At 38.1% G+C, this 24,007-nt stretch overlaps 1 protein-coding gene, 1 long non-coding RNA gene and 1 other non-coding gene across 3 annotated transcripts in view; 2 read left to right on the top strand and 1 right to left on the bottom strand.

Annotated features, from left to right (window-relative positions):
* Positions 1-24,007, bottom strand: part of OSBPL1A (oxysterol binding protein like 1A) — a 245,650-nt gene that overhangs the window by 184,586 nt on the left and 37,057 nt on the right. The window contains 3 exon segments of the mRNA XM_030335766.2: positions 498-642; positions 1,789-1,874; positions 7,082-7,193. Coding sequence (XP_030191626.1) covers positions 498-642; positions 1,789-1,874; positions 7,082-7,193 — 343 coding nt within the window.
* LOC115527973 overlaps positions 1-24,007 on the top strand; it is an 87,084-nt gene that overhangs the window by 51,619 nt on the left and 11,458 nt on the right. Inside the window, exon 2 of the long non-coding RNA XR_003973122.1 lies at positions 21,223-21,293. This is a non-coding gene — a long non-coding RNA (uncharacterized LOC115527973). The remainder of the gene's footprint in view (positions 1-21,222; positions 21,294-24,007) is intronic.
* On the top strand, positions 5,799-5,871 carry TRNAN-AUU. The gene has a single exon. It is a non-coding gene; the product is annotated as a tRNA-Asn (tRNA).

Below are 24,007 nucleotides of genomic sequence, written 5' to 3'. Positions count from 1 at the left end.
TGTGATATGCTTTATGGAGAATATATGTGTAGCAGACAAGCTCTATTGAGGCATGAATGACAGTGCTGTTGGCAGTAAGCTCTGTTAATGGATTAACAATATATATTAAAGGTGTTTTTAAATAGAAATACACACATAAACAAGGGTATGTATTAATCAGTATAAAAATGTTGTGACCAGAACCTCTCAAGAACCCAACTCTTTTTTCCCCCAGGAGTTAAATAACACGAATCAACTGTACTCTCTTTCCTCGAGGGAGTAACTCTATCTTAATCACAACTTCCTCCTAAGGAATAGGTATTATTATACAGTTAACTCTTAACTAAGAAGGAAATTAGTAAGTTTTTTTCTTTTGTGTGAATGCCTGGACTTCAAAATTAAGTAGGGGCCATATAGTTTAACAAAGGCTGGATCCTAACACAAAACAATTTTATATGGCATTAACTTATTTTTATAGTTCCAAAATGACCAACAATGGCTTTTACCAACATGCTTACCATTTTTGTTCTTCAAATTTGGGTCTGCTCCACTTTTTAGAAGCTTTAAGGCACATTGCTTATGAGCCCGGTAAGCTGCACAGTGCAAGGGTGTATTTCCTAACTGATCCGAACAATTAACATCAGGAGGATTGGGCCTGTTGAGCTAATGAAAAATGCAATGCAGAATTATATATCAAAGATGGATTTTCTCCCTTAAAACACAGGAAGGTGTAACTGATGTTCAGGTGGATCCTCCAACTATAGAACCAGGTGAACACCAGAGCTCTAGGATGCTAGACAGTCAGTGGCTTCTTGTTCCCTAAAACCAGCAAATCTATGTCACTTGCCATGCTCGTCCTCAAGGTGCCATGAAATCTTGGGTCCCACATTCCCCTGACAACAGACACCACACTCTACACCAGTGCCACCCCACCCACTCCTGGACATTAAGATTTCACTAAGATTGGCTCACTTATACCCATTTTGTGATTCATACTTGTGACAGCAAAAATATACACCAGTCTACCACAGACAGTCATTCAGAAGAGTTAAAACCATAAAGGTTAAATGTGTTAAAGTTCTACTGAATTTGTTGTTCCCAACTGACTATTTTAAAAACTTCTTTATACAGTCTCCATTTCACAAAGATTAAAAAATGTTTTAGGTACTTTACTTGGAAACCAAAGAGGTCTCTTCAAATGAAAAGGCTGAAATAACTTTAAAGCAAATGGCAATGCTTCATTCTTCAATTTAGAACAAATTTAGTTCCATGTTTAATGAGACTACATGGGAAATAGAAACTGGAAAGTAGGTCTCCAAAAGGAAAAAAAAAATGGGTAAAGCTTTCAATCTGTTCTGACATATGAATATTCCCAAGTATTATCACATATTTGTATGTTACTTTCTAAAAGTGTAGCATACCCTTCAGAAATGATTGCTTATCAGAATTAGAGAAACTTGTTCCTTTATAGGATCTTACATATTATGTTTCAATTTAAATTGCCTTAATTTGAAAAAAAAAAAAAAAAAACAATTGTCTTACATAATGTATTCGCCTTGAAAAATCAGATTCTTAATTTATCAGATTTTCACAGTAGGGAGTGGGGACATAAATCACAAATTCATAGAAAACAATCCTTAAAATGTATCTTGCTTAAACTATTATATGCCAAGTGCTTTCAGATATTTAAGGACTTTTGTACTATTATAATCTCAAGTATTTTAGCCCCGCAATTTGACTACATTATGAAGTGTTAACGTAAAGTTACAATTTTCCTGAAGGGTAAAGAACTAAGACATGTTGTTTTACCAGAGCTAGGAGTTCTGCTGTTCTGCCTTCTCTCGCTGCTGCTAAAAGTTCTTCTTCAAGCTTTCTTTGTTGAGTCCTTTCTACAGCTGCAAAAGTAAAGTATATGTTACTCTACTTCTAGTCAGAATCCTATTAGCAACATCATTAACAGGATGTATGAATAAAGTGACTGTGGGGAAAAAGTCACAATATTTTGAATTATAATTCAAATATAGTTAAAGACTTATTGTTATTCTCACTGCCTTGAGTTTCAGATAAGGGAGTTCAACTCCTTTTAGGTTCATATGAATTTATGTTTTCAATTCAGAAGTCTAAGTATCTTACTATAACACCCATCACAGATAATTATGAATTACTTTTGCATGCTGAAATACTATTACACATCTGCCTTGATAAATTGGAGAGTAGCACTCACACCTTCTAGAACCTTAGAATCTGTTAAAAATAACAATAAGAAACAGCACTGGTAGAAGATGTACAAACCATGTAAGTAGATCTATACATACGTATATACTTCCACCTAATAGAAGACTTACTTTAACAAATTCTATAGCACCTAGTATATGCCAAGTACTATTCAAAGCACTTTAAAAATAACTTCCAGTTATAAAATAAATAAGTCCCAGAGATGGAAAAAATACAGCATACAGGATAAGGCCAGTATTTTAGTAATACTGCATGCTGACAGGTAACTACACTTACCATGGTGAACACTGCATAAAACATAAAAATCAAATCACTTTGTTACATACCTGAAACTAACAAAACACGGTAGGTCATCTATACTTCAATATTAAATTTTGAAAAAAATATATTAGCTCATTAAATCCTCATAACTATGCTATGAAGTAGGTGTTACTATTATTCTGATTGTACAGATGAAGAGACTGAGGCACTAAGAGGTTAAGGAATTAAACTAAGGTCACACAGCTAGGAAATGGAGGAGCTGGGATCTGAACTTGTACAGGCTGGTTCCAGAGACCATGCTCTTACCACTATTCTATCCTGCTTCTTAAATCACACTTGCACAGAAAGAGAACAGGCAATTTGATTTAAGAAACTGCAATATGCAATAAGGTCTCTTTTTGCTAGATTTGAATTCTGTTCTGGCTTAAAAAAAAAAAACAATTTCACAGGAAGGCTCAGTAACCTCACTTAAAACATGTGCATAATATCCTTTGCAAAGGCTGCAAGGGAGAAACTATAAAAGGTTTCTCAGGTCTTCCTGGCTGAAGTAAGGTCATGGACTAAAAAGCAGGTTGGGGAGCCAAGTGACTGGGGAAACACTATGAATGCGATCGTGGATACAGCTATAGCTAGAACTGGTTTAGCTTTAAGAAAAGATTGACAGTCCTAACATACCATCATCTTCTATTCTCACATTTCTATTTCCACACCCAGACTCCCTCCCCACCTCAAAGGAAGGCACCCAAGCCTCTGCATAAGCTCTCAATGGCTTCTTCTTTTGCTGCGATTCACACTCTTCAGTGTTTCCTCTTACTGGTCCTGGGGCTACTGCACCATGAGCTCTGAGAACAGTCACATTCCTATCCCTCTTGTATGTACTTCTACTCCTGCATGTGTTACCCAGAGCTGTAAGTTATCGCTAGCAGTCAGGTACTGTTCTTACTCTTCTGTGTATCCTAGCCATTTATGACAGTGTCTGGCACGACGTGTATTTGGTCAATAAATATTTACTAAATAATCAAACAATGCTTTATCATGTTGGTTCTAGACTTCATGGAAAAGAGGTAAAGGGTACCCTAATGTTTCTTTTTAGATTGCCTAGATCCATAAATGAAGGAAAATGGGGTTTTGGAGTTGCAAACACTGCATATATTCCTGTCCTCTGTTCATTAAAGACACTGAAAGATTATTGACGCAGCCAATGAAAAGGAAAAATTCCAGCTGGGGAGATGAGGCTTCCAGAGTGCTGGTAACATTCTGTTCCTTGATCTGTTGCTTACATTGATGTGTTCTGTTTGTGAAAATAGTGAGCTGTACATTAATTATGTATGCTTTTATCCATATATTTTATACCTCAATAAATGTTTTCAAAGGAAATATTCCATTCAAAAAATTCATTTGTCCTATAAATTTTAATTCAATTTTATTTTTTAAGTAAGTTTATTTTTGAGAGAGATCAAGCAAGCACATGTGCAAGCAAGGGAGGGGCAGAGACAGGGAGAGAGAGAATCCCAAGCAGGCTCTGTGCTCTCCACATAGAGCTCAACGCAGGGCTCAATCTCACTAACCATGAGATCATGATCCGAGCAGAAACCAAGAGTCGGATGCTTAACTGCCTGAGTCACCCAGGCATCCCTAAATTTTAATTTTAATATGACAAACTAATTATCTATCTTTCGTTTGAATCTGCATCCCGAGTTAATAGGGAGTGCAAAGATCATGAAGTTTAACTCCCTCCTAACAACACTCTTATGTATATGCACAGGGCAGGTTAAATAGCAATACACTTGAAATGGAGGTAAGAACCTGGCAAATGTCCTTCACTGACAACAGAAAAATCACCATTTTGCAATCTCCATAGTAAGAAGTGATTCAGGACGAGAATCATTAATGCTGAAATCAGTTATTAAAAGATTAATGGTAAACAGGAAATTTGAATTTTTCTCCCCATAGATTAGTACTTACAAAGGGAGGGGGTATCTCTACAGTGGAGCACTGGGTTAACAGAGATAACATTACCAGTAATAGAACAAAATAAACAATGTTTCTTCCTAATGTGTGATGCACTGGTAAAGGATACAACCTCACCATTCCTGCCAAAAAGCAGATCCTGAATCTAAAATATATGAAAAGATTAAAAAAAAAAAAAAAAAACCCAAACTGAGACATTCTACAAATAATTCTATAATTTCCTTCCTCTTCAAAAAGGTCAAGATCATGACAAACAAAGGCTACAGACTTATTCCAGATAAAGGAGACTAAAGCAATCTGTCAACACAATGAGAGATTCTGGATTGGATTCTGAATTGGGGGAAAAATTCTACAAAGGACATTATTTGGGCAATTGACAAAATCTGAATATAAACTATATTATATTAGTGATAAATTTTCGGAAATGGGTAGTTACATTGTGATTATGTAAGAAGATATCCTTGTTCTTAAGGGATACATACTGAAATATTTAGAAGTACCACTTTCTAGAAGTTACTCCCAAATAGTTCTACAAAAAAATATTAAGGAACATTAATATATAAAAGGATATACCAGATGTGGCAAAATGTTAATGACTACTGAATCTAAGTGAAGGACATACAAGTTTTCATTGCACTATAATTGAAACTTCCCTGTAGGTTAGAAATTTCTCAAAATAAAATGAAAGACAAATGGTATGTAGAAGAAGGTATTCCTCTCTAGTGCCTGACCCATAGTAGTCTAACCTCTTTCCAGGTAACTCCAATCATGTGAACTCCCTACACCTTAAAGTGCAACCCAAGCCATTATTACAATACACAGGACCCAAAGATGAACCCCTGGCACTCCATCAACTGGACCAACAACTGGCTCTGTTCTAGCACAAATAAGATTACAATATAACACTTCTTTAGATGCTTGAGTAAAATTTTGTTGTGACCCCTGAGATCTGTGCTTCTGGGGTGAAACTCTTCCTGTCTCTAGTGCCCTACCCCATGATGTGGTTTCTGTTCTACCTATAGTCTTGGGGGGCTACTAGATGCACTCCCTGAAGTCTGAGCCACTTAAGGCGCTATCCACAAATTGTATCTGGCTAAGGTGATCTCATCAGAGCAGAGTCAAATAACTTTCTCCTTCCATTTCCCAGGATAGCACCTCATTAGCTGACAAACTATACGTCAATGGAGCCCTTGTCCTTAGTGCATTTGAGTTTTGGGGAGGTAGTAGAACATGTCTTCATGATTGGCCCCACTAAATGTCAACTTGTCAGGCTAACCTAACAATCCACTCTGTCAGGTGAGCCTCAGTTCCAGGTTCTCATTTTGTTACAATTAAAATAACAGAACAAGGGCACCTGGCTGGCTCAGTTGGTAGAGCACGTGACTATTGATCTCAGGGTCATGAGTTTGAGCCCCATGTTGGGTGTACAGATTACTTTAAAAATAAATTAAAAAACGGATAGGATATGGTCAAGGACAGGACACCTCAGCCTCCCAGTTAGATCACAATATATTAAAGGGCAGGGATCACATCTAATATGTGCAATCTCCCCAAAAAAATCACATAAGACAGAGCTTTAGAGAAGATGTTTAGTTGATATGCCTGTTCATTTTAAATCAAAGGGTTTTATTTTTAAGGCAAGAGTTAAGACAGTGACCTAAGGATGTCTGACAAAACTTAAAACTTAAGCAGATTTGTCAAATTTGCCATAATATTGTATGATCAAATCTTCAAAAAAATTAAAAGTAGAAAGGTAGTAGACATGAGAAGGAGTATGGTTGATAGGCTGACATTATTTTCTAACTAGAAAACAAGAGAAAATTTTAGTTTTCAAGGACAACTGGAAAATAGAAAAAAGATACTGGTTTTTACATAGCTAAACATACTAATAATTAAGAAATACCCTTTAAATACTGAATCATCTTACCTTTCCCTGAATTGCAAAACAAAGAAACACAGGATATGTGCTTTCTACTACAGAGTAGAAATTAAGAAATCTTCTCTTCTCTAGCATAGAAATACTACCAAAAAATAATTATAGTAAAGCCCTGGCCACTCAGAGGATAATCTTAATGCATGAGAGTTTCCCAATGTAAGAATCAAAATATGTTTGTTTTATTCTATTTTAGAGAAATTGCTCTGAGTTATTGCAGAGTCGTATCTTCTTTAACATAATTTAATATCTGGAGTTTCTAACGACGATGCTGATCCTTCAGGAAATTACTGTCAGCCGTTGTGCTACAATGCAGTCCTCAGGACAACGGAGCAGGCCAGCATCAAACGACTCCCACCAGCTGCACCTCTCACAGCTTCACTGTCCTCCACTTCTGTATCCTTTGTTATGATGTTTCTGCAGCCTACCAGCCACATTCTTCATGTCTCTCACTTTCTACTTTCCATTCTGTTGCAGATTTGATCATACAACATTATGGCAAGTTTTACCAACCTGTTTAAGTTTTAAAGCTGTGAGGAAAACTCAAATAATTTTGTGTCTAATCAGGGACTCCAAGGTTGCATTCTCTTTAGAGCATAAGCACAGTGTAGTCTATTCTGACATCCCAGAAGCTTCTTCTACTTATAGTCTGAACCTTGGCTATCATTAAAGTCATTACTGTTTAAGATCCATAATATTTACCTTCAAGCATGTTCCTGATTTCTTTGTCATAAGTGACTTCTTTTGCAGTCTGTCCACTCCCATTAACAACAGTAGTATCTGCATTATATTCTAAAAGAAGCATTACCAGCTCCTAAAAAAGCAGAAAAATTGTTTTTAGTTATTAAACTAAGACTTTATTATAACCCTTTTCCAAATTAGTAATTACTACCAAGTTTCTATAATAGAAACAAGAACCATAGGAATCTGTGTATTACATCAGTTGTATCTACAATAAGTGAATACTAAGTACAGTAAGTTGAATAGAGCCAACTCTTGAATGACACAGGTTTGAACAGGGCAGGTCCACTTACATGCAGATTTAAAAAATAAATACAGCACATTATTGTAAATGTATTTTCTCTTCCTTACATTTTCTTAGTAGTATTTTTTCTCTAGCTTACTTTTTTCTAAGAATAGAGTCTATAGTACATATAACATACAAAATATGTGTTGATTAATGTTTATGTTATTGGTAGGGCTTCCAGTCAGCAGTGCGCTATTAGAAGTTTTGGGGGAGTCAAAGGTACATGTAAATTTTCAGTTGTGCAGGGCTCAGTGCCCCATCCCGTGTTGTTCAAAAGGTCAACCGTACAATTTAGCTAACTGTAATAACTGATGATTACCCAGACAATTGCCAATCCACAATTAACACAAACTTCTATAATTGATTTTTAAGTAAATTATTGGATTGTTTTACCAAACTGATTCACGTGATTAAACCAAATGTATAAGTTAGCAAAGCCATTACTGAAATTGCAGTGGATAAAACATTCATTTAACGTTATTCCTACAACACCTGTTGAAAAAAAATTTCCCCAACAGACCTAGATTTAAAGAAAAAATGTGAGATGTATAATACATAGACCCTCATCTTCTAAAGTGTTACAGACTAGGGGCACCTGGCTGTAGGCAGTAGGTAGGGGCACCTGACACTAGGTAGAACATGTGACTCTTAAAGTGATACAGACTGATAGGATACACTGCCAAAGGCATGGTTTGTAATGAAGCAAACACTCTCCTAAAATAAATATTCAACAATGAATAACTATATCATTCATATTTACTCTAAGCAGTTAACTGCTCTGACAAATTTCAGACTAACCAGCAATGTATAGAAGTCCAGCATCACTGGTTCAGTTCAGTTATACAACTTAACAGGGCAGCAGAAATGAAGAATGCAGATTTGCAGGAGAATGCTAGAGATCTGATGTTCAATGTTAGTACCCAGGGGTACTGGTGGATGTGGTAACACTAGGACAGGATGAAATACAATGCTATTCTAACTGCCAGGTTGATTGCATGCACAGATACATATGAAAGAATATCTTGTGTCATCATGTGTTATGTTTTCCCATGAGTTACATTTTTCCTTTGGACCAAAAAATTTCCCATGTACTTTCCAAAAAAAAAAAAATCTTTTTTTTTTTTATTTACTAAGAAATGCTTAAATACAACCTAAAAAACAAAGTAGAAAACACAATACTCATTGTCCTAGTCTATGACCACTATAAACATTCTGGTGTATTTCTTTCTAATCCTTTTTCCTATGCATGAGTCAGTTTTTTGTTTTTTTTTTAAACACAACTTTTATATTAAAGTTGCTTATGTTATAACTCCTTTCACCTAATATATCATGTATTTTCCAGGATATTACATAGTATCTATATAATGATCTAAAAGACTTTTCACAGCTGAATATTATTCTAGAAAATATGACATTTAAAATAGAAAAATGGTTAATATTTTAATAAAGTGAATTCTAATAAAATCTTAGAATTTCCTGTCACCTTAAAGGCAGCATTTTTTTTTTTAATTTTTTTTTTTTTCAACGTTTATTTATTTTTGGGACAGAGAGAGACAGAGCATGAACGGGGGAGGGGCAGAGAGAGAGGGAGACACAGAATCGGAAACAGGCTCCAGGCTCTGAGCCATCAGCCCAGAGCCCGACGCGGGGCTCGAACTCACGGACCGCGAGATCGTGACCTGGCTGAAGTCGGACGCCTAACCGACTGCGCCACCCAGGCGCCCCTTAAAGGCAGCATTTTGGGAGAAGTGTTTTCATATGACTAAAGAAAGTAAAACAACCCACAGAATGACAGAAAATATTTACAAGTCATGCATCAGATAAGAGACTTATATCCAGAATAAAGAACTTTAACTCAATAAAAAGATAAATAACTTTAAAAATGGGCAAAGACAAAATGAACAATCAGAAAACAAAACTAAGCAAAACTTTTTAATTCCATTTACAATAGCATCAAAGGAAATAAAATACTTAGCAATAAACTCAATCACGGAGGCAAAAGACTTGTACAGTAAAACTTTAAAACATGGCTGAAAGAAATTAAAAATGACAAAAAGGGAAGACCTCTAATGTTCACAGATAGTTAGGCTTAAGACTTAATAATAAGATGTGAATACCACCCAAAGCAATTTATAGATTCACTGGAATACCTATCAAATCCCAAGGATGCTTTTCCCAAAAATAGAAAATCCCACCCTACAAATCATATGGAATCTCAATGGACCCTGAACAAATAGTACTGGGGAAAAAAAGTAAGAGATCTCACACTGCCTGATTTCAAAATTTACCTTAAAGCTACAGTAATCAAAACTGTGGTAACGGCATAAAGACAGACCTATAGACCAATGGAAGAGGATAGAGAGTCCAGAAATAAACTTTCACATATATGCTCAAATGATCTCCAACAAGGGTGCCAAAACCATTCTAAGGGGAAAATTCCAACAAACAGTGGGAAAACTGGATACCCACATGGAGAACAAAACAAACAAAATAGAGTTGGATCTGTACCCTACACCATACACAAAAATTAAATCAAAATGGATCAAAGACCTAAGTGTGAGATCTAAAACAATAAAGATCTTAGAAGGAAACATAGCAGAAAAACTCCAAGACACTGGATATAGCAATGAATTTTGGCTATGACACACAAAGCACAGGCAAAAAGGAAACTGGACCACATCAAAATTTAAAACTTTGAACGTCAAAGGGCATATCAAGAGAGTGAAAAGGCAACCCAGAGAATAGGAGAAAATACTTGCAAATCATGTGTCTGATAAAGTTATATCCAGAATATGTAAGTAACTCCTAAAACTCAACAAAAACCCCCAAACAATCCAACTTAAAAATGGGCAAAAAATCTGAAAAAGCTACAAGCTATATGATTCCAACTACACACCACTCTGGAAAAAGCAAAACTATGGAGACAGTAAAATTATCAGTAGTTGCCCAGGGCTGGAGTAGGGAGAGGAATAAATAGGCAGAGCGCAGAGACAGTGAAAATACTCTGTATGATGCTATTATAATGGTAGATACATATTATTATACCTTTGTCCTAACCCAAAGAACATAGAAGATTGAACCCTAAGATAAACTATGGACTGAGGGGGGGGGAGGGGGGGTTTCTGATAGGTCAATACAGGTTCAGCAATTGTAACAAATGGACCACTCTGGTGGAAAATGATAATGGGGGAGGAGGCTATGCAGGAGTGGAGACAGGGCACATGTAAGAAATCCCTATCTTACTCCATGAATTTTGCTGTGAACCTGAAGGTGCTCAAATTTAAGACCTCAAAATAAAAATATATATATTTTATTTTTTATTTTTTTTTTTAATTTTTTTTTTCAACGTTTATTTATTTTTGGGACAGAGAGAGACAGAGCATGAACGGGGAGGGGGCAGAGAGAGAGGGAGACACAGAATCGGAAACAGGCTCCAGGCTCTGAGCCATCAGCCCAGAGCCTGACGCGGGGCTCGAACTCACGGACCGCGAGATCGTGACCTGGCTGAAGTCGGACGCTTAACCGACTGCGCCACCCAGGCGCCCCAAAAATATATATATTTTAAATAAACGGGCACAGGACTACAACCGACTGTTCTCCAAAGAATGGCTGAGAAGTACACAAATAGATGCTGAACATTTGCATTACAGACATGGAAATCAAAAACAAATGAGGTAATATTTGACAACCATTATAATGCCTAAAATTAAGAAGAATGACAAGTGTTGGCGAGGATGTGGAGAAACTGGAACCTTCATACAATGCTAGTGGGAATGTAAAATGGTGCAGATGCTTTGGTAAACAGTTTGACAGCTCTGCAAAATACTAAACGTAAAGATGCTATAGGATGCAGCAATTCCACTTCTTAGGTATACACCCAAGAGAAATGAACTGAATAAAATCTTACACATAAATGTTCAAAGCAGCATTATTCATAACACCTGAAAAGTGAAAACAACCCAAATGCCCATCAGTTGATAAATGGATAAATAAAATGTCCACACAATGGAACATTATTTGTCAAGAAAAAAGAATGAAGTACTAACATATGCCATGTCATGGATGAACCATGAAAATATTAAACTAAAAGAAGCCAGTCACAGAAGACCACGTATTACACGATTCCATTTATATTAGATTCCAGAACAGGCAAATCCATAGAGATAGATGAGTAATTGCCTGGGGAGGAGGGGAAGAGGGAACAGGGAGTTAACAGGAGTATGTGGCTTCTTTTTGGAGTGATGAAAATGTTCTAAAACTGTGTTGATGGTCTGTTAACATAGTTGAGTCACTGAATTGTGTACTTTAGATGGCTGAATTGTTCAGTGTATGAAACAGATCGCAAAATTGCTTAAAAAATGATTAGAATTATTCAAGCCTGGTACCACACTGGCACACTTGAGTTAAGGAATGTTATTTCTCAACCTATTCAATAGCTCACCTAATTGCCTTACACCATTTTTGCAACTGCACAGAGTTCAAGTGATTAGCCTGATATGATCTTTAGGAAGGCTATAACAATTAATGTGGAACTTGAATGATCTAAATCCCCAAAGGGACACACTATGGAGAATGGGCAGAGGAAATGGGATGAGCAAAGGTACAGAGAAATACCTCTGTTAAGAGAAAAGAATGTGCTTCAATAATGAGGAAAAGGGCATAGGGAGCAAACAGGGCAATGTGGAGTGTGGAGTTGCTATATGCAATGATAGGGAGCTCAGGTTGTCTGAAAGGTAAAGGGATACATGTGGAAGGTTTCAGAAGAATATCAGATTACAAGTTGGAAAAATCAGTGGACCGCTGTGTGAAAAAGATTTAGAGCAAAAGTTCCCAGAATTTGCCTCCACAGCAGGATCAGTGTCCCCCATAAAATCTACAGAAATGCAAGTTCTCAGGCCCCATCTCAGACCCAATGAATCAGAAATGATGGGCATGGGGCCCCCAGCAACATTTTAAGAAGCCCTCCAGGTGAGGAATATAAGCGCTTAGGCAGGAGCAGTATCAGAAAAGGTTGTTGTTCGCTGAATCATAATTTGAAAAAAGAAGGCACCTTAAGAGACTAGTGGTTGGACTTCTAATCCAGGGACATGAATTAGACTACCTACCCGACAGGTAGGTCAGTGCCTATTTTTAATGCCTCAGTGAGTAGAAGAGGTTTTAATTTTAAGAGTCTGTTGCAGGATCATTGTTCCTATGTTCAGAATAAAGTAAGCCTAACTGTGTTTCTCTATGCCAAAATTAAAGACCATCCTGCCTTCTTAACCACTTTGCCCAGACACCAAACAATGAGTCATTATCTCCTCTTCACCTCCCAGGACCTGGAATTCCTAATCTAGTCCTGAGTAGTCAGTGGTGCTTTACAAAAGTCCCCAGCTCCATCCACTTCTCCCTTACAGTCACTTGTCACCAGCTGAATATGTGGCTCTCCACTCTTGTTATTCACTTCACACGCGTAAGCTTTCAACATTATGCAAGACTCTCCACGAATCAGAGAAAACAAACTTAGATAATGAATAACAAAGGGATCCCAAAATCAGAGCTGACATTAGCATACTGACCAGGCATCCCCCGCACAGGGTGGAATTAAGAGATTTCAAAATTAGAAAAGTAATTGGGGAGACAGAGCAGTCCAGGTAAAGAGCAAGGAGTTTGTTCTCAAGTGGAGACAGTAAGAAGGAGGATTTAAAGTAAAACATATTTCAACAACCAACTCAAATACTGCAAAAGGAGCAGATGTAGAGGAGGAGGAGTCCCACTTTAGAAGCGTGAAGTTTCAAGATTCCTGAGGGCAGGTAAGGACGTCCAACATGCAGCCCAACAGAGGACCTGTATGCCTGGAGAGAAGCAGGAGGTCCAAACACGTATTTCTAAATAATCCCCCAGGAAAAATAATGAAGCCATAAGAGGACGTGGCTTTCATTATGGGGAAAGTTTCAAGGGAAAAGGGAAGAGTGGTTAAAAAAAAAAAAAAAAATCAGAGAAGCACCTATAATAAAGGGTAAAGAAAAAAACAATAGGAACCATCAAAGCAACCAGATATGCCACAAGAAGAGTCTCTCCTCCCAGAAGTGATCAGCTTTGTTAGGTACAGAAACATAGGTACAGAACAGTAAACCACTGACACTGATGACCTTGAAGAAAACATTCAGTGCATGGGTAGAGCCAGGATCTCTACTACAAAGAGTCAAAATAACCAGGTGCTAAGGAAGCTGAAAAAGAGTAGACACATTTAAATATTTTTTAAAATTCAGAAAACATGCATCTTGCTCAAAGAAGGTTTCCTTCCCACCCAATCTCAAGTAGCATGTGCCCACCCCCTAACTCCTTTCCCTTTGCCCAGTTTGAATTATTTTCATAGCGTGTTAACTTCCTGTACCTACTGTCTGTTCTCCCCTATGAAGTTTGTCCGCTTTGTTCATTGTTATATCCCCTCCACGCAAAACGGCTACTCATTTAATATTTATTCCTAAATAAATATATTTTGCTTAAAATATTCCTGGTCAAGACAGCATTTTGACCAATTTGTCAAACAACTAACTACCAAGAAGGCGGAGTAAAGTATTAACTTTGAGCCTGATACCTTTCTTTTTTTTTTTTTTTTTTTTAATGGGTGCCACATAGTACATTCGGCCTAGTAGTACACAACAAAGATTACAACAAAACAAAATTAACACAACTGTAAATCGTGCCCCTAAACTGCCCTAATCCACTCTGCTTAGTAAATTGTCATTCCCTTACTGTACCATTACTCTGCTACCATAATAGAATTCATCTCAGATAAAACACTTAGAGAAAAATGCCCATACCCAGATTGTTTTTTAATAATAGCTTTAGGACATAAGTCGCATACCATAAATTTCACCCTTTTAAATCGCAGTTCTGTGGCTTTTAGTATATTCACAGAGTTGTGCACAACCGTCACTATCTAATTTCAGAACATTTCATTACCTCAAAAAGAAATCTTACCCATTAACCACTCCCCAATCCTCCTTCCCCTACACCCCTGGCAACCACTAATCTACCTTCTGTCTATGGATTTGCCTATTCTGAATATTTCTATAAATGGAATTATCCAATATGCAGTGGCTTTTTGTGTATGGCTTCTTTCACTCAGCATGTATCCAAGGTTTCTTTGTGTTTCAGCATATGTCAGTACTTCGTTCCTTGGTATAGCTGCCTAACATTCTAACAGTATGGATGCACCACATTTTGTTTATCTATTCATTAGTTAATGAACATCTGGGTTGCATCCACCTTTGGGTTATTATGATGTTATGACCATTCCCATGTTGGTTTTTTAAAATTAATCTACTTTTAGCAGAAATTCCACATGAAAATTTTACTGCCTTTTTTTTTAATGTTTATTTATTTTTGAGAAAGAGAGAGCGCGCGCGCACGAGCGGGGGAGGAGCAGAGAGAGAGAGGGAGGCACAGAATCTGAAACAGGCTCCAGGCTCTGAACTGTCAGCACAGAGCCCGACGCGGGGCTCGAACTCACAAACCGTGAGATCATGACCTGAGCCGAAGTCGGATGCTCAACCGACTAAGCCACCCAAGTGCCCGTGAAAATTTTACTTCTTGTAAAGCAATCTCTTAATGCAGTCTTCAGGTTTCAAAGTTAGAAAAAAGAAATAATTTCTACAAATTATGATCACTGAACTCTTAGAATTTAGGAGAGGTTCAAGAAAACTACTTCAACAATGAGTTGTAACTTCAATACAATTCTAAGGGAAATATCAGAATACTTTGCGGGGGGCTCACTATATTGACACATTGTATTAGAGAAAGCAGGGAAATGTGTTAAAACATTTAAAATATAGCTATAAAAAACATGCCATGCATATATGGCCAATTAATTTACAACAAAAGAGCCAAGAACATACAATGGGGAAAGGACAGTCTCTTCAACAAATGGTGCTGGAAAAATTGGATAGTCGCATGCAAAAGAATGAAATTGGACCACTATCTGACACCATACACAAGAAGTAACTCTACATGGATTAAAGATTTGAACCCAAGACCAGGAAACCATAAAACTCCTAGAAGGAAATGTAGGCAGTACACACCTTAACATGTGTCTTGGTGATGACTAAAGGTAACAAAAGCAAAAAATTAAAAAATGAAAGTAAAAAGTAAGTGGGACTATATCAAACTAAAAGACTTCTGCAGAGCAAAAGAAATGATCGGCAAAATGAAAAGGCAACCAACTGAGGCATCTGGGTGGCCTGTCAGTCGGTTAGGCATCCAACTTCAGCTCAGGTCATGATCTCAGGGTTCCTGAGTCTCAGCCCCACTTCAGGCTCTCTGCTGTCAGCACAGAGCCCACTTCAGATTCTCTGTCCCCCTCTCTCTCTGCCTTGCTCACTTTCTCTCTAAAATAAACAAACATTAAAAAATCTTACAGAAAAAAAAAGGCAACCAACTGAATGGGAGAAAATATTTGCAAATTGTATGTCTGATAAGGGGTTAATATCCAAAATACACAAAGAATTCCTTCAACTCAACAGCAGAAAAACAATCCAATTAAAAGATGAGCAGAGGATCCAAATGGACATTTTTTGGAAGAAGGCATACAGATGGCTGACACATATGAAAAGATGCTATACATCACTAATCATCAGGGAACACAAATCAAAACCACAATGAGTTACCACCTCATACCTGTGAGAATGGTGGTTATCAAAACACGTGTTGGTGAGGATGTGGAAAGAAAAAAAAAAAAAAGGATTTCCACCCCTGTGCACTGTTAGTGGGAATGTGAATGGGTGCAACTATGGAAAACAGTATGGAGGTTCCTCAAAAAATTAAAAATAGAATATACGACTGGGCAATCTCACTTCTAGGTATTTATCTACAGAAAACAAAAATACTAACCCAAAAAGATACCAGCACACCTATGTTCGCTTCAGTATTATTCACTATAGCCAAGGTACAGAAACAACCTCAATGTCCATCAATGGGTGAATGGAATAAAGAAATGGCGGTATACATATACAATGGAGTATTATTCAGCCATAAAAAGGAGGAATATGTTGCCATTTGCAACAACATCGATGGACTGCAAGGACATTATGCTAAGTGAATAAGTCACAGAGAAAAACAAATACTATATGATTTTCCTTACAGGAATCTAAAACAAAAAACCAAACTCAAAGATAGAACAGACTGATGGCTGCCAGATGCAGGGGGTGGAGGGGTAGACAAAATGAGTAAAGCATATCAAAAGGTACAAACTTCCAGTTATAAAGCAAATAAATCATGAGGATATAATGCACAGCACAGGGACTATAGTTAATACTGTACTACATATTCAAAAGTTGTTAAGAGTAGATCTGAAAAGTTCTCACAAGAAAAATCTATTTACAGTGATGGATGTTAACTATACTTACTGTGATCATTTTGCAACATATACAAATATTGAATCCTTATGTTATATACCTGAAATTAATGTTACAAATTAATTATACCTCAATTTTCTTTTAAAGATTATGGGGCTTGAACTCACAACCCCAAGATCAAGAGTTGCATGCTCCACCAACTGAGCCAGCGAGATGCCCTAATTATACCTCAACTGTTTTAAAAGGTTATATTTTTTAAAAGCTAGTGACTTAAAATAGTAAGCTTTAATTATCCAATAGCCATACATGTGGAAATACAATTCCCCAAACTTAGGCAAATAAAGTATTCCTTCAAATCCAAATTTTTATTGAAAAATATCAGCAGCTGTGCATCTGAAAAATGATGCATGATTTCCTAAGATCATAATAAATCAAGAGCAAATTTAAGGCTAGATTTGATATTAAAAAAGTTATTTCTAAAAAAATTACATACCAATACCTAATATTTAATTAACATTTACAACGTATCAGACACTGTTCCAAGAGTTTCATTAACTCATTTAAATTTTCACAAAAATCCTGTGTGGCAGGTACTATTATAACCCCTCTTTTTAAAAATGGGAAAGCTGAGGCACTGAGGTCAGTATGTGTTATATACACTCATATGAAAACACACCACAGTCTACTATACAAATTCAACAAAGTTCACCCTACAACGAAAGTCAGCAAGTCCTACTCATGCTTACCGACCTCTACAAGTTTTGAGAAACATCACTCTTAAATGTGAATTAATAGCCAATTACAACCAAGATTTGAGATCTGACTGGCACAAGGACAAAGATCAAGAGAGGTAAGGAAAAAAAAACTTCAAAAATGAAGAAAACCTTAAAAAGAACATATCCTCAGAAAAATTAGATACTTCTTATTAAACAAGAAATGAAGATTACAAAAAGGGAACATTTAGAGAAAAATAAAGGACTCTTAAAAATAATAGCAAATTAAATATTCAATAGAAAAATTGGAAGATCTCTCCCATGAAAATAGGGGAGGGGAAGATACCTAAGAGGGAGTGAGTACAGGTGAAAAAAAGATAAAAGAATTAGAGAATCAATTATGGAGACCTTTTATCTGGTCACCTAGAATTCCAAAAAGATAAAACTGAATATAGAAATACACATGCATAGCCACATGTAGTTTTTTAAAGAAGCAATTCACAGCATCTTAAAGATTCCTAAGACATGCTAAATATTAACTGATCCACATAAGGCACAGACACATGACCAACTTAACTAAACATTTAAGTATTAGCACAGTCTCTGAAGTTACAAGAAAAGCCTATTTCATAAATTAACTAGGACTTGCAGATTTCACCTGGGATTTAAAAAGCTGGAAGGTGCATCATACCCCCTCTAACAAAAACAAAAATAAACAAAAAAAAAGCAGAGGGGTGCCTGGTGGCTCAGTCCGTTCAGTATCCAACTCTTGATTACAGATCATGTTCGCACAGTTCGGGGATCGAGCCCTGAATCTGGCTCTGCACTAACAGTGTGAAGCCTGCTTGGGATTGTCTCTCCCCCTTTCTCTGCCTCTACCCTGCTTGCATGTTCTCTCTCAAAAATAAAGAAACTTAAACTATTTTGGGGGGGCACCTGGATGGCTTGGTTGGTTGAGCGTCTGACTTCAGCTCAGGTCATGATCTTACCGTCTTTGAGTTCGAATCCCGCATTGGGCTCTGTGCTGACAGCTCAGAGCCTGGATCCTGCTTCGGATTTTGTGTCTCCCTATCTCTCTGCCCCTCCCCCACTCATGCTCTGTCTCCGTCAAAAATAAACATTAAAAAAAAATTTTTTTTTTTTTAATATTTTTTTCGGGATGCCTGGGTGGCTCAGTTGGTTAAGTGTCTGACTTCAGCTCAAGTCGTGATCTCATAGTTCGTGAGTTTGAGCCCTGCAGCAGGCTCTGTGCTGACAGCTTAGAGCCTGGAGCCTGCTTCAGATTCTGTGTCTCCCTCTCTCTCTCTCTGCCCCTCCCCTACTCATGCTCTCCCTCTCTCTCAAGAATAAATAAATGTTAAAAAATTTTTTTAATATTTTTTTTAAAAAAGTGAAAAAACCAGATAATCTGTAAAACTACCGTGCTGAACCCAGAGAAACAAGGTGGTATGGTGACCGACTATAAGCCCCTCTCATTTTATTGTACTTTGCAGAGTTTTTGTTTTGTTTATTACACCAACTGAAGCTTTGTGGCAACCTTGCATTGAACAAGTCCATCAGAACCATTTTCCAACAGTATCTGCTTACTTAGTATTTTTGTGTCACATTTTGTTAATTCTTGCGTTATTTCAAACATTTTCATTATCATTACATTTGTTATAATGATCTGTGATCACTGATCTTTAAAGTTACTATTATAATTGCTTCGGAGCACCATGGACCGTGCCCATAGCAGACAGGAAACTTATCAATAAATGTGTGTGTTCTGACTGCTCCAGTGACCAGCCATTCCCCCAATTCCCTCTCCTCAGGCCTCCCTGGTCTGGGAGACACAATGTTGAAATTAGGCCAGTTAGTAACTCTATGAAGACTTCTAAATGTTTATTCAAATGAAAAGTCACAGGTCCTCTCACTTTAAGTCAAAAGTCAGAAATGGTTAAACTTAGTGAGGAAGGCATGTCCACAGCTGCGTCAGGCTGAAGGCTAGGCTCTCAGGCCAAATAGCCAAGTTGTGAGTACAAAGGAAAAGTTATTGAAGTAAATTAAAAGTGCTACTCCAGTGAACACGTGAATGACTTAAAGAAAAAAAAAAAGCGAAACAGCTTTATTGCTGAAATAGACAAAGTTTGAGTGGTCTGGATACAACATCAAACCAGCCACAACATTTCCTCAAGCCAAAGCCTAGTCCAGAGCAAGGCCCTAACTCTCTTCAATTCTATGAAGGCTGAGAGAGGAGGAAGCTGCAAAAGAAACGTCTGAAGCTAGCAGAGGTTGGTTCATGAGGTTTAAGGAAAGACACGATCTCTGTAACACCAACGTGCAAGGGGAAGCAGCAAGTGCTGATGTAGAAGCCGCCGCAATTATCCAGGAGATCTAGCTAGACCATTACTGAGGGTGGCTACACTAAACAACAGATTTCTAATCTAGATGAAATAGCCTTATTTTGGAGGAAGACGCCATCTAGGACTTTTACAGCGAGAGAGAAGTCAATGCCTGGCTTCAAAGCTTCAAAGGACAGTCTGACTCTTTTGTTAGGGACTATTGCAGCTGGTGACTTTAAGTCGAAGCCAATGTTCAAATAGCATTCCAAAATCCCTAGAGTCCTTAGGAATGGTGCTAAATCTACTCTGCTTAGGCTCTAGGAATGGAACAACGAAGCTAGATGATACCATATCTGTTTATAAATGGTTGACCAAGTATTTTAAGGCCACTGTTGAGGTCTACTGCTCAGAAAAAAAGATTCCTTTCAAAATATTACTGCCCATTGACAATGCACCTGGTTACCCCAGAGCTTTGATGCAGATGTAGAGTGGGATTAATGTTGTTTTCATGCCGGTTTACACAACATCCATTCTGCAGCCCATGGATCAAGGAGTAATTTCAACTTTTAAATCTCCTGACTTAAAAAATACATTTTATAAGGCCATAGCTGCCATAGTGATCCTTCTCATGGATTTGAGCAAAGTAAATTGAAAAACTTCTGGAAAGGATTCACCATTCTAAATGCTGTTAAGAACATTTATGATTCAAAAGAAGAAGTCAAAATACTATCAACATTTGTGGAGTTTGGAAGAAGTTGATTCCAATCCTCATGGATGACTTTGAGGGGTTCCAGACTTCTGTGGAGGAAGTCACTGCAGATGTGGGGGAAACAGCAAGAGAACTAGAATTAGAAGTAGAGTCTGAGAACGTGACTGAATTGCAATCTCATGATAAAACTTTAACAGATGAGGAGTTGCTCCTTCTGGATGAGCAAAGAAAGCGGTTTTTTGAGACGGAATCTACTCCCTGTGAAAATGCTGTGAAGACTATTGAAATAACAAAAGTCAGAATATTACATAAATTAAGTTGATGGTAGGGTTTGAGAAGATTGACTCTAATTTTGAAAGAAGTTCTACTGTGGGTAAAATGCTATCCAACAGCCACACATGCTACAGAGAAACAGTTCGTGAAAGGAAGAGCTGATCCACGTGGCAAACTGCATTGTTGTCTTATTTTAAGAAATTGCCACAGCCACCCCAACCTTCGGCAACCACCATCGACATGGAGGCAAGACCCTCCACCAGCGAGATTACAACTTGCTAAAAGCTTGGATTATGCTTAGCATTTTTTTAATCCATCAAGTATTTTTGAAGTATATACATTGTTTTGTTAGACATAATACTGCACACTTAACAGACTATAGTGTAAACATAAGTTTTATATGCGCAAGGATACCAAAATATTCATGTGACTTACTTAGTTGTAATATTTGCTTTATTGCAGTTGTCTGGAAACAAACCCGCAATATCTCTGAGCTATGCCTATAGTCTGGAATCTAAGGAAACTGCCCCAAAGTAAGCACTGGCTCACTGTGGTAGGTATGGGAGTAAGACAGGGACTGGCCAACAAGCAGATAACATAATTCAGCTGAAATTTTTAACGAACTGTTACAGGATGAAAGGCTAGCATGAGAACCTCTGCGAGCCACAGGTATGGGGGGGAAGCTCCTACCCACCTTCAGGATCTTCCCCACGGACCTCCACTTGGTGCTTAAAAAAGTGTAAAAAAAAAAAAAAAAAAAAAGATGGAGGTTCAGGCAGGTGACAAAAAGCCTCTCCCTCAGAGGTGCAAGGCCCGGAGGAGGGGGACTGCCACTGCAGCAGAGAAAGCATAAAGCCCCAGGCAAGCCTCTCTGCCTCAGGTTATTCCTTAAGGAACAACACTGCTGTGAGAAGGTCGGCAAATTTTTCACCCACAGGGCACGGTGAGGATCCTCTCAGCCAAGGAAAGGGACAGGAAACAATCAAGGATCCATACCACCAAAGGTCCCCTACCGTTATGGGAGGAGCAGGGTCACTGATTGACCACCATCTAAGAAATCCCTGTCCCAGACCTAAGATGGAGTTTGGACCAGGACCACAGAACTCACTCCATCCCCTCCTCTCACCACCCCCCCCTCCCCAAGGCTAACAAGTACTGAGAACAAGCAAGAATAGTCAGTTCATGGGGGAAAAGCAACAGCATGGACAGAAACGCACTCTGAGGCACAAGACACACTAGGCAGGCCTAAAGCTTAAAGTAGGAACATTACACACACACACACACACACACACACACACACACACACACAGACACACAGCAAAACAACCCTCCAGAAAAATCAGCCTGCACCTTATGCAGAGGTAATACTGAATTTGGAAATAGAAATTTGAGGCCAGTGGTACACAGAAGGTAGCTATGGCAACAAGAAAACCCAAGCTCAGACCAACTCCAGACTAGACTGACTGGACCTCCCACACTAAGAAGAGGTATGCTCATTTCCAGGCCCAATACTATGTACCTCTGTCTCTACTAGCTTACACACACTGTTTAACATCCCATAAAAAGTTACCAGACACACAAACAGCAGGAAAAAGCAATCCACTGTCAAGAGACAAAGTCATCAACAGAATGACACAGAAATGACCAAGACGTTGAAACAGAGAATTAAAAGTAACTAGGATTACATTAAAAGGTCTAGTGGAAAAGGTGGACTACATACATAGTAAGAGTTTCAACTGATAAGTGCAAACTATAAGAAAAGTTAAAGGAAAATGCTAGAAATAAAAATCATAGTAACTGAAATAAGGAATGCCTTCTTCGATGGTATCAGGAGACATCAGGACAATGGTCAAGATAGATCAGTAAACCTGAAGATAGTGATTTCTATTGACCCATGACAAAAAAGGGAAGAGAAAGAGAGAGGGATGGGAGAGAAAATGAAGAAACAGAACTGAGCACCCAGTGGATGATCAGTCTAACAAATGTGTAGTAAGTTACTGAAGAATTTGTATGAGGCAGTAGTTTCTCCATGTAGTAAAAATGGGTAAAAAAGTAAAAAGACAAAAGCATTATCTGCTATGCCCATATAATTTGTCTTCAGGAATGCCATGTTGTTAGCCTTTTCCAGAACTTCTGCAGGCCAGTCCTCCTGACCTTGCCCCTCTAAACTCACTGCTCATTACCATAATTACATCCACCTGGCTTCTGATGTTTAAGTGCCACCTCCTCTACTGTCCCAGGGTCCTAGGACACAGCCCCCACCCTGCACACCCCACTATCAGTGAACCAGGTCTACAATGGCATTTCCTAATGGCAGCCCTAGACTTGAGAGGATAGTTCTTAATAAGTTTCCCGGTGATGCTGGTGCTTTTTCCACCAGTCATTTCTTCCTGTTTTGGTAAATGATGTATCCTCTAAGGCCTTCCAGGCACAAAATGACCTGGTATAATCTTACATACTATGTCCAATCTAGCAAGCCTTTTTAGAGCCTTCTACTGTCTGCAATGGCATTTCTGGCATTTTGACATCTATAGGGGGCCACTGCTTTTTGTCCACGCTGCTAAGGAAGCACCCAAGTAAAATCTGTACCATCAAAAAAGTCAATGATGAATGGTCAGAAGCTGAAGTCAGTCGCTGAAGAAGTCATGATACCTTGTCCAGTTTTCTGGACTTGAATCAGTTTTGGACTGAAAACTATTAAAGGAGAGACCTAATTCCAGAAGGAAAGATTTTGCAACACCAAACCAAACCTACACAGCTACGAATTTCCTAGACTATTCCCAAGGGAACAAATGACCTTTTATTCAAGTAACTACACTGGGGAAAAGGGAATATCCACACATCTCAGGAATTGTTAGGTATAAGGTCCAAGCTGACACTGATACCAAGAGACCCAAAGTGTCATCTGTCTCCTTAGTAAGGGGGCATATACGAGAGCGAGATGATAAATGAAACCCTGGCCCAGGTCTGGCTCGCAGTGCATACACTGGGTCCACAATGACATCTAATAGTCACTCCCCGAGTCTGTGAACACATAATTGGAACACACACACTCAGTTGTTGGCAAAGTGTCACATGGCTCCCTTGGTCTATAGTGTAAGAGCCAATGGAAGGCTCTAAAATTGCCCTCCCCCATCTCTTGGCCAAGATAAATCAAAACGAATATCCCATATGGGGAGAAATGGGAGAAATTAGTGCCACCCTTAAAAACCTCAAAAGGCAGGGGTGACAGTCCCTACCATATTTC

The sequence above is a fragment of the Lynx canadensis genome, chromosome D3 (assembly GCF_007474595.2).
Source record: "Lynx canadensis isolate LIC74 chromosome D3, mLynCan4.pri.v2, whole genome shotgun sequence".
Taxonomy (NCBI): Eukaryota; Metazoa; Chordata; class Mammalia; order Carnivora; family Felidae; genus Lynx; species Lynx canadensis.
The sequence above is the reverse complement of the archived record's forward strand: the minus strand, read 5'-3'. Positions and strand labels throughout refer to the sequence as shown.